Source organism: Bos taurus, chromosome 15 (assembly GCF_002263795.3).
Source record: "Bos taurus isolate L1 Dominette 01449 registration number 42190680 breed Hereford chromosome 15, ARS-UCD2.0, whole genome shotgun sequence".
Lineage (NCBI taxonomy): Eukaryota > Metazoa > Chordata > Mammalia > Artiodactyla > Bovidae > Bos > Bos taurus.
In genome coordinates, this window is record NC_037342.1 from 48969375 (window position 1) to 48981033 (window position 11659).

The 11659-nt window shown below is 37.1% G+C and overlaps 1 protein-coding gene across 1 annotated transcript; it reads right to left on the reverse strand.

Annotated features, from left to right (window-relative positions):
• Positions 1-5805: 5805 nt before the first annotated feature.
• OR52E2 (olfactory receptor family 52 subfamily E member 2) lies at positions 5806-6762 on the reverse strand. Its single transcript, NM_001390224.1, has one exon. The coding sequence runs from the start codon at positions 6760-6762 to the stop codon at positions 5806-5808; it is 957 nt and encodes a 318-aa protein (NP_001377153.1).
• Positions 6763-11659: the final 4897 nt, after the last annotated feature.

Consider the following 11659-nt stretch of genomic DNA (forward strand, 5'->3'; position numbering starts at 1 on the left):
TCAGGATGGGGAACACATGTATACCTATGGAGGATTCATTTAGATATTTGGCAAAACTAATACAATATTGTAAAGTTTAAAAATAATATAAAATTTTAAAAAATAAAAGAAAAAAACATAAATTACATATGGGGTTGTCATCCTAATCACTTTAGTATTTGGACCTTGTAAAATTCTTAACCCAGCCCTGAAGACAAAGACTCTAAGAACAAAGGGTTAAGGAATCAAAGATGAAAGATAATATACTCACAACTATTTATACCCAAAAGTTTTGACATTCTGCAAGAGCATGCCGTTTCCCAAACACTAACTATACTACAAGGTTATGATTATTAGCTGGGATTTGAAGCTCAATAATAATACTGCCAGTTAATGTGAATCTCAGTCATGAAGACTTGAGATTTTTGTTTTATGAAAACAGAGAATTTAAATTCTTTTATGCCATAAATGTGCATTCAGAGTCCATGAACTCTGCTCTGCTTTTATTTAGGGATAGAATATTTTCCTTCCAGACCCCATTCTTCCCATTTCTTGGTAGAAACATGATATGGAGTGCTTCTCTTGGCTTCCTGCTAGTGCATAGGACACTACTGCACAACCCACTCGCAGTGCCTACCAGCCCTGCTGTAGGACATGATTTCTCCTGGTGCTGTTCTTCACTTCATATCCTGTACTTGATGGGAGTATGTGACATGCTGCTCCGACACTATTCAATTAGTGTTTGTCTTTATACTGGTGCCCTTGCTTACTGCATATGTCACTTACAGCAGCAGTTTAAGGGGCTTGACAGCGCTGGAGGAACCATGCATTCATGAGGCATGTGCAGTTGATAACAGACCAGTTTACATGCCTTATGAAGGTAGTCAGGAGACAGATCTCTAGGCTTGCCTCTCCATATTCTGATACCATGAGCTAATGAAAGAACAAGGTTTAGGGGGTCTTGCTGTGCTAATGGGATTCCCAGGTGGCTAAGTTAATAAAGAACCTGCCTACAATGCAGGAGACATCAGAGATATGGGTTCAATTCCTGGGTTGGAAAGATCCCCTGAAGGAGAGCATAGAGACCCACTCCAGTAATCTTGCCTGGAGAACCCCATGGACAGAGAAGCCTGGTGGGCTACAGTACATAGGTCACAAACAGCTGGACATGACTGAAGTGACTGAGCAAAAATACTGCTCATCCTTGGGTCAACTGACCTTGCAATTTCTTTTTAAACTAGTTGCCCTAATAATCATATGGTAAGTAGGTTTGATCACTCATCTTTCTGAGGTCAGGTACTTGATTTAAACACAGAGTCACATATTTCTGAAGTCTTACAGCATCATGATGATTGGGACATAAACTCTGGGTTGAGAAGTTTGAAAAAAACCTTTATACATAATTTTCACTTCCCGGTTCTTTTTATGAAACTAAAATTCCTGATTGGAAAAGCAAAATTTTTTCTAGATACAGGATGAAATTTTAAGAGGTGTTTTGAATTAATTGTGGAAGCTATAAACAATTTCATTGTCCCCAATGTCAGAATTTGAAAAAAAAAAAAAAAGATTTTGTTTTACCCCAGTCTAGCTCGCTCTTTATTCTCTTTCTTCTTTTCTTTCTCCTCTTCCTTCTTCTGATGCTCATCTTTACTCTTTTCCTCTATCGTCCAAATTTCTGTCAGTCAGTTCATTTCAGTCACTGAGTTTTGTCCAACTCTTTGCAACCACATGGACTGCAGCACACCAGGCTTCCCTGTCCATCACCAACTCCCGGGGCTTGCTCAAACTCACGTCCATTGAGTCGGTGATGCCATCCAACCATCTCATCCTCTGTTGTCTCCTTCTCTCTTACCTTAAATCTTTCCCAGCATCAGGGTCTCTTTCAATGAGTCAGTTCTTCACATCAGGTGGCCAAAGTGTTGGAATTTCAGCTTCAACATCAGTCCTTGCAAAGAATATTCAGGGGAAAAAAAAAGAATATTCAGGACTGATTTCTTTTAGGATTGATTGGTTTGATCTCCTCCCTGTACAAGGGACTCTCAAGAGTCTCCACCAACAACATAGTTCAACACAGTTCAACACAGTTCGGCGCCCAGTCTTCTTTATGGTCCAACTCTCACATCCATACATGACTACTGGAAAAACAGCAGCTTTTACTAGATGGACCTTTGTTGGCAGAATAATGTCTCTGCTTTTTAATATGCTGTCTAGGTTGGTCATAGTTTTTCTTCCAAGGAGCAAGTGTCTTAATTTCATAACTGCAGTCACCGTCTGCAGTGATTTTAGAGCCCCTCACAATAAAGTCTGTCACTGTTTCTGATGTTTCCCTATCTATTTGCCATGCAGTAATGGGACCAGATGCCATAATTTTAGTTTTTTGAATGCTGAGGCAATGGCAAACCTCTTCTTGCCTTGAGAACGCCATGAAGAGTGAAAAATTTCTTCAGCCTTTTTCAATATATCTTACTATAGCTCTCTCTCTCTCTGCCTTACCCACCTCTTCCTAACCTAATTTAGTTCTCCATTTCATTTACACTCAAAGTACAGACAACTTTTTTCTTATTGGTTTTAATGAGTAGTTGACTAATTGGCTTAGTAGAGTAATTAGACACAGGAAGTATAAGTAAAGGAAAGCAGTCAAGTAAATGAAAAATTCACTTCTATAAATACTAGAAATTCTGTATATTTAAAATTAAATACATATCCATCTCATTAAAATATTTCTTATACAGTTTATCTCATTTCACATGCTAGCAAAGTAATGCTCAAAATTCTCCAAGCCGGGCTTCAACAGTACCTGAACTGAGAACTTGTAGATGTTGAAGCCAAATTTAGAAAAGGCAGAGGAATCAGAGATCAAATTGCCAACATCCACTGGATCACAGAAAAAGCAAAAGAATTCCAGAAAAACATCTATTTCTGCTTCATTGACTACACTAAAGTCTTTGATTATGTAGATCACAACAAACTATGGAAAATTCTTAAAGAGATGGGAATACCAGACTACCTTACCTGCCTCCAGAGAAACCTGTGTGCAGGTCAAGAAACAACAGTTAGAACTAGACATGGAACAATGAACTAGTTTAAAATTGATGAAGGAGTTCATCAAGCCTGTCTATTGTCATCCTGCTTATTTAACTTATATGCAGAGTACATCATGTGAAATGCCAGGCTGGATGAAGCTCAAGCTGGAATCAAGATTGCTGGGAGAAGTGTCAACAACCTCAGATATCAGCGCCACCCTAATGGCAGAAAGTGAAAGAGGAAAAACAGAGTCTCTTGATGAAGGTGAAAGACGCTTAAAGTTGGCTTAAAACTCAACATTCAGAAAAATGAAGATCATGGCACCCACTCCCATTATTTCTTGGCAAATAAAAGGGGAAACAATGGAAACAGTAAGAGACTTGATTTTCCTGGGCTCCAAAATCACTTAGGATGGTGACTGCAACCATGAAATGAAAAGACACTTGCTCCTTGGAAGAAAAGCTATGATTAATCTAGATAGCATATTAAAAAGCAGAGACATCACTTTGCTGACAAAGGTTCATATAATCAAAGCTATGGTTTTTTCAACAATCATGTACAGATGTGAGAGTTGGAACATAAAGAAAAAGGCTAGGTGCTGAAGAATTGATGTTTCAAACTCTGGTGCTAGTGAAGACTCCCTTGGACTTCAGGAAGATCAAACCAGTCAATCCTAAAGGAATCATCCCTGAATATTCATTGGAAGAACTGATGTTGAAGCTGAAGCTCCAATGCTTTGGCTACCTGATGTGAAGAGCTGAATCATAGGAAAAGACCCTGATGCTGGGACATATTGAGGGCAGGAGGAGAAGGGGCAACAGAGGATGAAGTGGTTGGATGGCATTAAAGACTTAATGGACATGAGTTTGAGCAAACTCCAGGAGACAGTGAAGGACAGGGAAACCTGTAGTGCTGCAGTCCATGAGATCACAAAGAGATGGACATGACTGAGCGACTGAACAACATCAATACAAATTGATGAATGTGCTAATTTACTTGACTTTGGTAATCATTCAAATGTGTACATATATAATATCATCACATGCATACATATAAAAATCACATTGTATAAGCTAAATACAGACAATTTTTATTTTTCAAGCATACTTTCATAAAGCTGGATAGCCTGAGTTAATTTAGAATTTGATATCCTCCAGAGAGCCTTAAAAATAAAGTGGGGTAAAATTATTTTTAGCAAAGAAAAACAAAAACTCACCACCAACAGAACTGCATAAAGGAAATAAGGCCTAAGTTTATGTAAAAAGGAACACATACCAGTAGAAACAGTAGATATTGGGAACATTTAAATGGAAATTTACTGTCCTACCTACTTATATGTATATGAGTTTTAAATTTTATAAGAAGTAACTTAAACCAGCAATAGTATATGTCAGAAAGCACATACATGGACTAAATTTTTTCTAAGATCATTTACTAAACAGAAAGTGATAAGATTATTCATTTATATTAAGATTTGATAAGTTATTTGGGCGTTTGTAGGGCAATGGCTAAAGTAATTTTAAAGTTATTTACAAAATAAATGTAAATGAGACTTACGATAGTAATAAACATAATTCAGAGAGCAAAAGTTTTGCTGTGAAAGATTTATAGTTCAGGTTGAAGTAATAATGGCAAACATAAGATAATAATTTAACAAAACAAATAGCTGTAATTGTGTCAAATGTGCTTGAAATAGTAGCATACTTAAGATACTAAAATTGCCAGACTGGTTTAAATATAAATTGTTTCATATGTGAAAAATGAAACAATTATCAGGATATTAAGAGGCTGAAAGAAAAAGGATGACTAAATGAGTTTTTATGACTAATTTTAAACTCTACAAGTTCCACAGTCATAGAAAGTGACACAGTCACCATTTTATTCCCGGTAGTTATGAAAATAGACACGCAAAGTGATTATAATTATATTGAGAGAAGAAAGAAGCTCAGTAAAACACCAAATGGCCCACCAAAAATGGATACATTAAAAACTTCTGACATAAACATATTAACCAGATATTGAGAAAAATAAAGAAAAATGATATAATCTACTTGATGCAACTACAAGGGACAAAGAATATGCAGCACTGAATGCTGATAAGTGGTCTGAAGAGCTGATGGAAATTAAATGCAATTCAGTTCAGTTTAGTTCAGTCACTCAGTCGTGTCCAACTCTTTGTGACCCCATGGACTGTAGCATGCCAGGCTTCCCTGTCCATCACCAACGCCTGGAGCTTACTCAAACGCATGTTCATCGAGTCAGTGGTGCCATCCAACCATCTTATCCACTGTCATCCCCTTCTCCTCCTGCCCTCAATCTTCCCAGCATCAGGGTCTTTTCCAAAGAGTCAGTTCTTCACATCAGGTGGCCAAAATATTGGAGCTTCAGCTTCAGCATCAGTTCTTCCAGTGAATATTCAGGTCTGATTTCCTTTAGGATTGACTGGTTTGATCTCCTCCCTGTACAAGGGACGCTCAAGAGTCCTCTCCAACACCACAGTTCAAAAGCATCAATTCTTCTGTGCTCAGCCTTCTTTATAGTCCAGCTCTCTCATCCATACATGATTCCTGGAAAAACCATAGCTTTGACTAGATGGACCTTTATAGGCAAAGTAACTTCTCTGCTTTTTGGTATGTTGTCTAGATTGGTCATAGCTTTTCTTCCAAGAAACAAGCATCTTTTAATTTCATGGCAGTTAAATATTTACAAAAGAGACCCAATATAGATGCATATTTAGCATAATTTTTATGAAAAAATTATTTTTCTACATCTCATGAAATTGCATATTTAGCTTCATAAGATTTAGATGTCATTCTTTTTTCTTTGTTTCAGTTTTAATATTTTCTTTACATGGTCATAGATCTGCTTAGTTCTGACTCCATATATGACAGGGTTGAGCACTGGAGGTACTATGACATAAAGATTGGCCAGGAGTATATGGATATAGCGGGGAACATTTTGTCCAAAGCGATGTGTCATGAAGGAAAAGAGGGCTGGTGTATAGAAAGCAAGAATCACAAAAACGTGAGAACCACAGGTGCTAAGGGACTTGAGTCTGGCTTCATGGGAAGGAAGACGAAAAACAGCACGGAGTATCTGAACATAAGAAAGGGCAATGGCTATGATGTCAAACACTAGATTACAAATTGCACATAAGCCATAAATAATATTGATCTTGATACTGGCACAAGATAGGCGAGCAAGACCCATGTGTTCACAATATGTATGAGGGATGACATAACTCCCACAGAATGGTAATCGCAAAATGAGAAATACAAACGGAATCACAAAAATAAATGCCCTCCCTAAAACAGCAAGGCCAATCTCAGAAACAACCCTGTTGGTGAGGATGCTGCTATATTGGAGGGGGTTGCAGATGGCTACATAGCGGTCATAAGCCATTGCCAATAGGACTGCTGACTCCATAAGTGTGAAGCTGTGAATGAAAAACATCTGGGAGAGACATGCTTCAAAGAGGATCTCCTTGAGACAAAACCAGAAGATCCCAAGCATCTTAGGGATGGTAGCTGTGGAGAGACCCAAGTCAATGGTAGCCAACATGGCCAGGAAGTAGAACATAGGCTGGTGTAGACTGCTCTCAGCCTGGATCACAAATAGGATAGTGAAATTCCCTATCAGTGCTGTCAGGTACACAGCACAAAAGGGGAAGCCAATCCAGATGTGGAGTGTTTCCAGTCCTGGGATTCCCAGCAACAAGAAGAAGGAGGGGTGAAACTGGGTATCATTGGGAGGGGACATCCAGCTGGACAATTCATATGTCTTCAGAACTGTAGACTCACACAGTCTATAGGCCACCAGATAGTTTTCTGTAGCTTTGACGACCTAAAGGTAGTATAAGAATACTCCATTAGCTACCTTCTCTCATTATCACAGTCATCACCAAGAGACAACCCTCATTTTGACCATTTAAAAATTCTGCAATCTCTAAATACAGTTATGCTATGCTAAGTCAATTCAGTCATGTCCGACTCTGTGCTACCCCATAGACGGCAGTCCACCAGGCTCCCCTGACCCTGGGATTCTCCAGGCAAGAACACTGGAGTGGGTTGCCATTTCCTTCTCCAATGCATGAAAGCGAAAGGTGAAAGTGAAGTTGCTCAGTCATGTCCAACCTAGCATCCCCATGGACTGCAGCCTACCAGGCTCCTCCATCCATGGGATTTTCCAGGCAAGAGTAATGGAGTGGGATGCCATTGCCTTCTCCACTAAATACAGTTATGGACATGAATTCCACTTGATTGAATGGCAACACAAGGCTTAATACACAGGATGGATAATAACATTTCAAAAAGCATGTGGATTCATCAAAATTTATAACAAAATATTAAAAATTACTTTAAAAATTAAATGGATTCATTCATTAGTATTTAGTCATGAATATTATAAAATAAGGTAGGGATAATAGTGAAAACAGCAACATCAACTACCAATTATTGAGGTGCTCCTGCTATTTGTAAGACGCTTTGCAAAAATTACACTGAATATTTTTAAAAAACACCTTTGAAGAAGAGCACATTTTACATGTAAGTTATATAAAATTCAATGTGTTTAAAAGATTTATGAGAAGTTTAAAATGTTTTCAAAGGAATATCTTGGAGATTAAGCTAGAAAGAAAAGTAGTGAAAGAAAATGGAAGAAAAATAGAAATAAAAGCTATGCCTTATCTATGTTTTACTGCACACAAACATATAATATTCCACACATATTATACAAATACACATTTTTAAAACTCACAACATCTACCTGAATAAAATATGTTAGTATTTCTCATTTACAGCTGAGTCAGTTACAATTTTAAACTATATGTCAAAATGCCAATCAAAAATGAGAGAGACAAAAAATTAGGAATATTGTTAAATTAGGCACATGACAATTCAATCATTTTCAAGGTTCCCTATATCTTTCTTTACATCTTCATGCAGCTTGCTTATAACATTTGATAGGAGATTTCCAAAGCATCTATGCATTCATGTGTTTAAGTATTTTGTAGTGAAAAGTCGCTCTTCTGAGTATTTGAAGATTCCATGGCAGCAATACTAATTACGACCACATTTTCAGTAAGTCAGGATATTATCTAGGTGCTGATATAAAGAGGAGAAAAAATAGTGTAATAAACATGATTGGAAGAAGCAGTTGAGTATGAATGGTAAACCTGAAGAGAAGCAAAGTTAGCAGAAGGAGGCACTCTGTGGCAGTTGTGACAGAAATAAAGGCTATTTCCCTGGGGTTATGTCATTATGACAGACTTGTAAGTACCTTCAAAGGGTATGGCAATGAATGGCAGGAGGAGTGAAAGTAGAATTCATTTACGGAGGCAAGTTGTTCTGTGAATCCCATGGGTGAATATAAGCAAAAAATCAAAAACATTTTCCTTTCTTTTCCAGTATACAAATATGCAACAGTTTAAAAGCTAATGAAAGTTTACTTTGAGTACTAAAGGGTAGATGTGATTGCTAAAGGGTAAAAATAAGCTACTTCTCTGGCTTTTCTAAGAAGGAAGGAATAATACTATATTATTCCTATAATACTATATTATTTCAAATAATATAGTATTATAATTATATTATATAATATAGTATTATATAATAATCAAATAATACTATATTATTTGATTGATAATAATTTAAGTGAAAATTATATCTCCCTGGACATATATAATCACACCCTATGGTGGTACAGAAGGTAAATATCAGGGAAGTAGCCAGAAAGTGGTATGATTAAACCAAGTGGAAGACACATATAGACAAGGAATACACACACACAAACACACACACACAAATTAGAGTAGAAACAAGGAATATACAGAAAGGAATAAGATCTGTCTTGTCAGCTATATAAACTTTAATGTTCCTGTGGACATTAAATAGTTTTGCTTCAGTCAGTCAGTTCAGTTGCTCAGTCATGTCCGACTCTCTGCAACCCCATGGACTGCAGCACACCAGGCCTCCCTGTCTATCACCAACTCCCAGAGTTTCCTCAAACTCATGTCCATTGAATCGGTGATGCCATCCAACCATCTCATTCTCTGCCGTCCCCTTCTCCTCCCTCCTTCGATCTTTGGGATTCTCCAGGCAAGAACACTGGAGTGGGTTGCCGTTTCCTTCTCCAATGCCTGAAAGTGAAAAGTGAAAGTGAAGTCGCTCAGTCGTGTCCGACACTTAGCGACCTCATGGACTGCGGCCTACCAGGCTCCTCCGTCCATGGGATTTTCCAGGCAAGAGTACTGGAGTGGGGTGCCATTGCCTTCTCTTAATCTTATGTTTAAACCATCTTAAACTTTCATTCCTGCCCATAGGTATTCTATCCATTTGATGTTACCATGAGAACACCCTGATATTTTCTCCTTGACTCCCTTGGATTTAAATTGGTAAAAATATCAGTATTATGTCCAAGCCTCTGATGGACAAAAGCACATAAACAGTAATGGAAAGTTCCATCAAATAAATTTTAAAAACTCCCTTCAAGACATAATTGAGATATATACTCAAGGTAATGGTGAATGACCTCATACAGACTAAATATCCTTTTCTTCTGTGTCCTTAAACATTGTAGGCTAATAGTGTATGTAGTGAAATACTGTACATATGAACAATCTACAACTGCATGTCCTAACATGTATGCATATTACCAAATGATGATGAGAGAAAGAAATTGGCTATTTATATAAAAGTTAAAAATAGTAAAAACTATTCTAGATCCTAAGAAGTCAGGATAATTGTTACTTTGTGGAATACTGGTAGTCAGCATCAGTGGGACTCCCAGGGTGTTGATAATGTGTGTTTATTTACTTATATACTGGCTATACAAATGTAGTCACTTTGTAAAATATTGAGCCATGCTTTTATGATGTGTACCTTGTTTATGGATATGAAAGTTCAACAAAATACTTACAAAGTATGAATTCTTTAGTGCTGACAAAATATGTCATTTATTTTTATATCCCCGACATAACTTAGTACAGTATATTTCATAAAGTTAAAAATCAATATTAAAATGATTCATGGTCATAAAGACATCCTAGGCTAGATATAATTTGTGCTCTAATCTTGTTAATAGTTTCATGCATGTTATGTGTTATTCATTAAATATACATTATTGGATGTGTTCTGTGTTGAAAACTGTCCTGAAACATTTCACATTTGAGGTTTGTGCAATCATGAATAAAATGTTATGCAGTTGACCCTTGAACAATTTGGGGGTTGTGGTACCAATTTTCCTTGCAATAAAAAATAACATGTAGCTTTATTGTTACCTTCCATTTCTGCAATTTCACATTCTCTGATTTAACCAACCTGGGATCATGTAGTACTATAGTATTTATCATTGAAAAAAAATAAAGGTACAAAGGCAATGGCACCCCACTCCAGCACTCTTGCCTGGAAAATCCCATGGACGGAGGAGCCTGGTGGGCCGCAGTCCATGGGGTCGCTAAGAGTCGCACAAGACTCAGCGACTTCACTTTCACTTTTCACTTTCATGCAGTGGAGAAGGAAATGGCAACCCACTCCAGTGTTCTTGCCTGGAGAATCCCAGGGATGGGGGAGCCTGGTGGGCTGCCATCTATGGGGTCGCACAGAGTCAGACACAACTAAAGCGACTTAGCAGCAGCAGCAGCAGAGTTACAAAATTCAAAGATCAACTGGATATAATCTGATGCAGTACTGAAAAACAAGGATATTCAAAGGAAATGAATTTCTAAAAATTCATAAAGCTATTCCACAAATAGGGAAACAAGTTCTACATCAATATTTGAATTCAATCATGTAATCTACTCTTAAAGGGCTTTCCTGGTAGCTCAGATGGTAAAGAATCTGCCTGCGATTCAGGAGACCCAGGTTTGACCCCTGGACCAGGAAGATCTCCAGAGAAGGGAATGGCAACCAGTACAGTATTCTTGCCTGGAGAACTCCAAGGACAGACCATATTGTATTAAAATAAAATGGAATAGAGTTTCTCAGAATTATAAGACATCCTTAGTCATACATACATAGCATCTCTCAATAGCAAGATCAAATGCTTCCCAGTAATTGTCATCATTGTGTGAGGCAATTGTATAAATGCATTTTTGTAAGCTCTAGAAAGATAAGTCCTGTGATATTGAACATTTCATATTTTATTTCTATTTTATCTTCACATTTTCCTTTAAAGATGTTTGTTCCTCTGATTATTTAGTAAATATTGGTGATTCTTAACCATCAGCTTTAGCTCCTGTTATTTCTCATTTAATTTAATATTTCTAAATAATCTTATCCACATCCATTGCTTTAAAAACTTTCTTTATAATAAAGATTACTAAATAAATATCACTTGTCCTCAAGACTGTGACAAATTCAGATTCATATAACCAAATTCCTGAGTAACTACCTTCACATGCAAAAATATTACAAATAGAATATTTCTATAATTTAGTCCCCAATCCTGCTTCTACAAAACTCTAACTTCACCTTAATTGTGCTGTTATCAGCCTCAGTAAATGGCATTACTATTCAGTGATTTAGCCCATCCAGAAATATGAGCATTGCTCTTTTCCCTTCTCCACCTGTGCAAAAAAGATCAACACTTGATTCTATTTCTAAAAATGTCATTAAATATAGTACCTTGCCTCCATCCTAACTGGGATGATTTAAGCCATCTA

What these genes read in the sequence shown, in the direction of transcription:
- OR52E2 (NM_001390224.1), bottom strand. Translation starts at nt 6,762, where the DNA reads ATGTCCCCTCCCAATGATACCCAGTTTCACCCCTCCTTCTTCTTGTTG.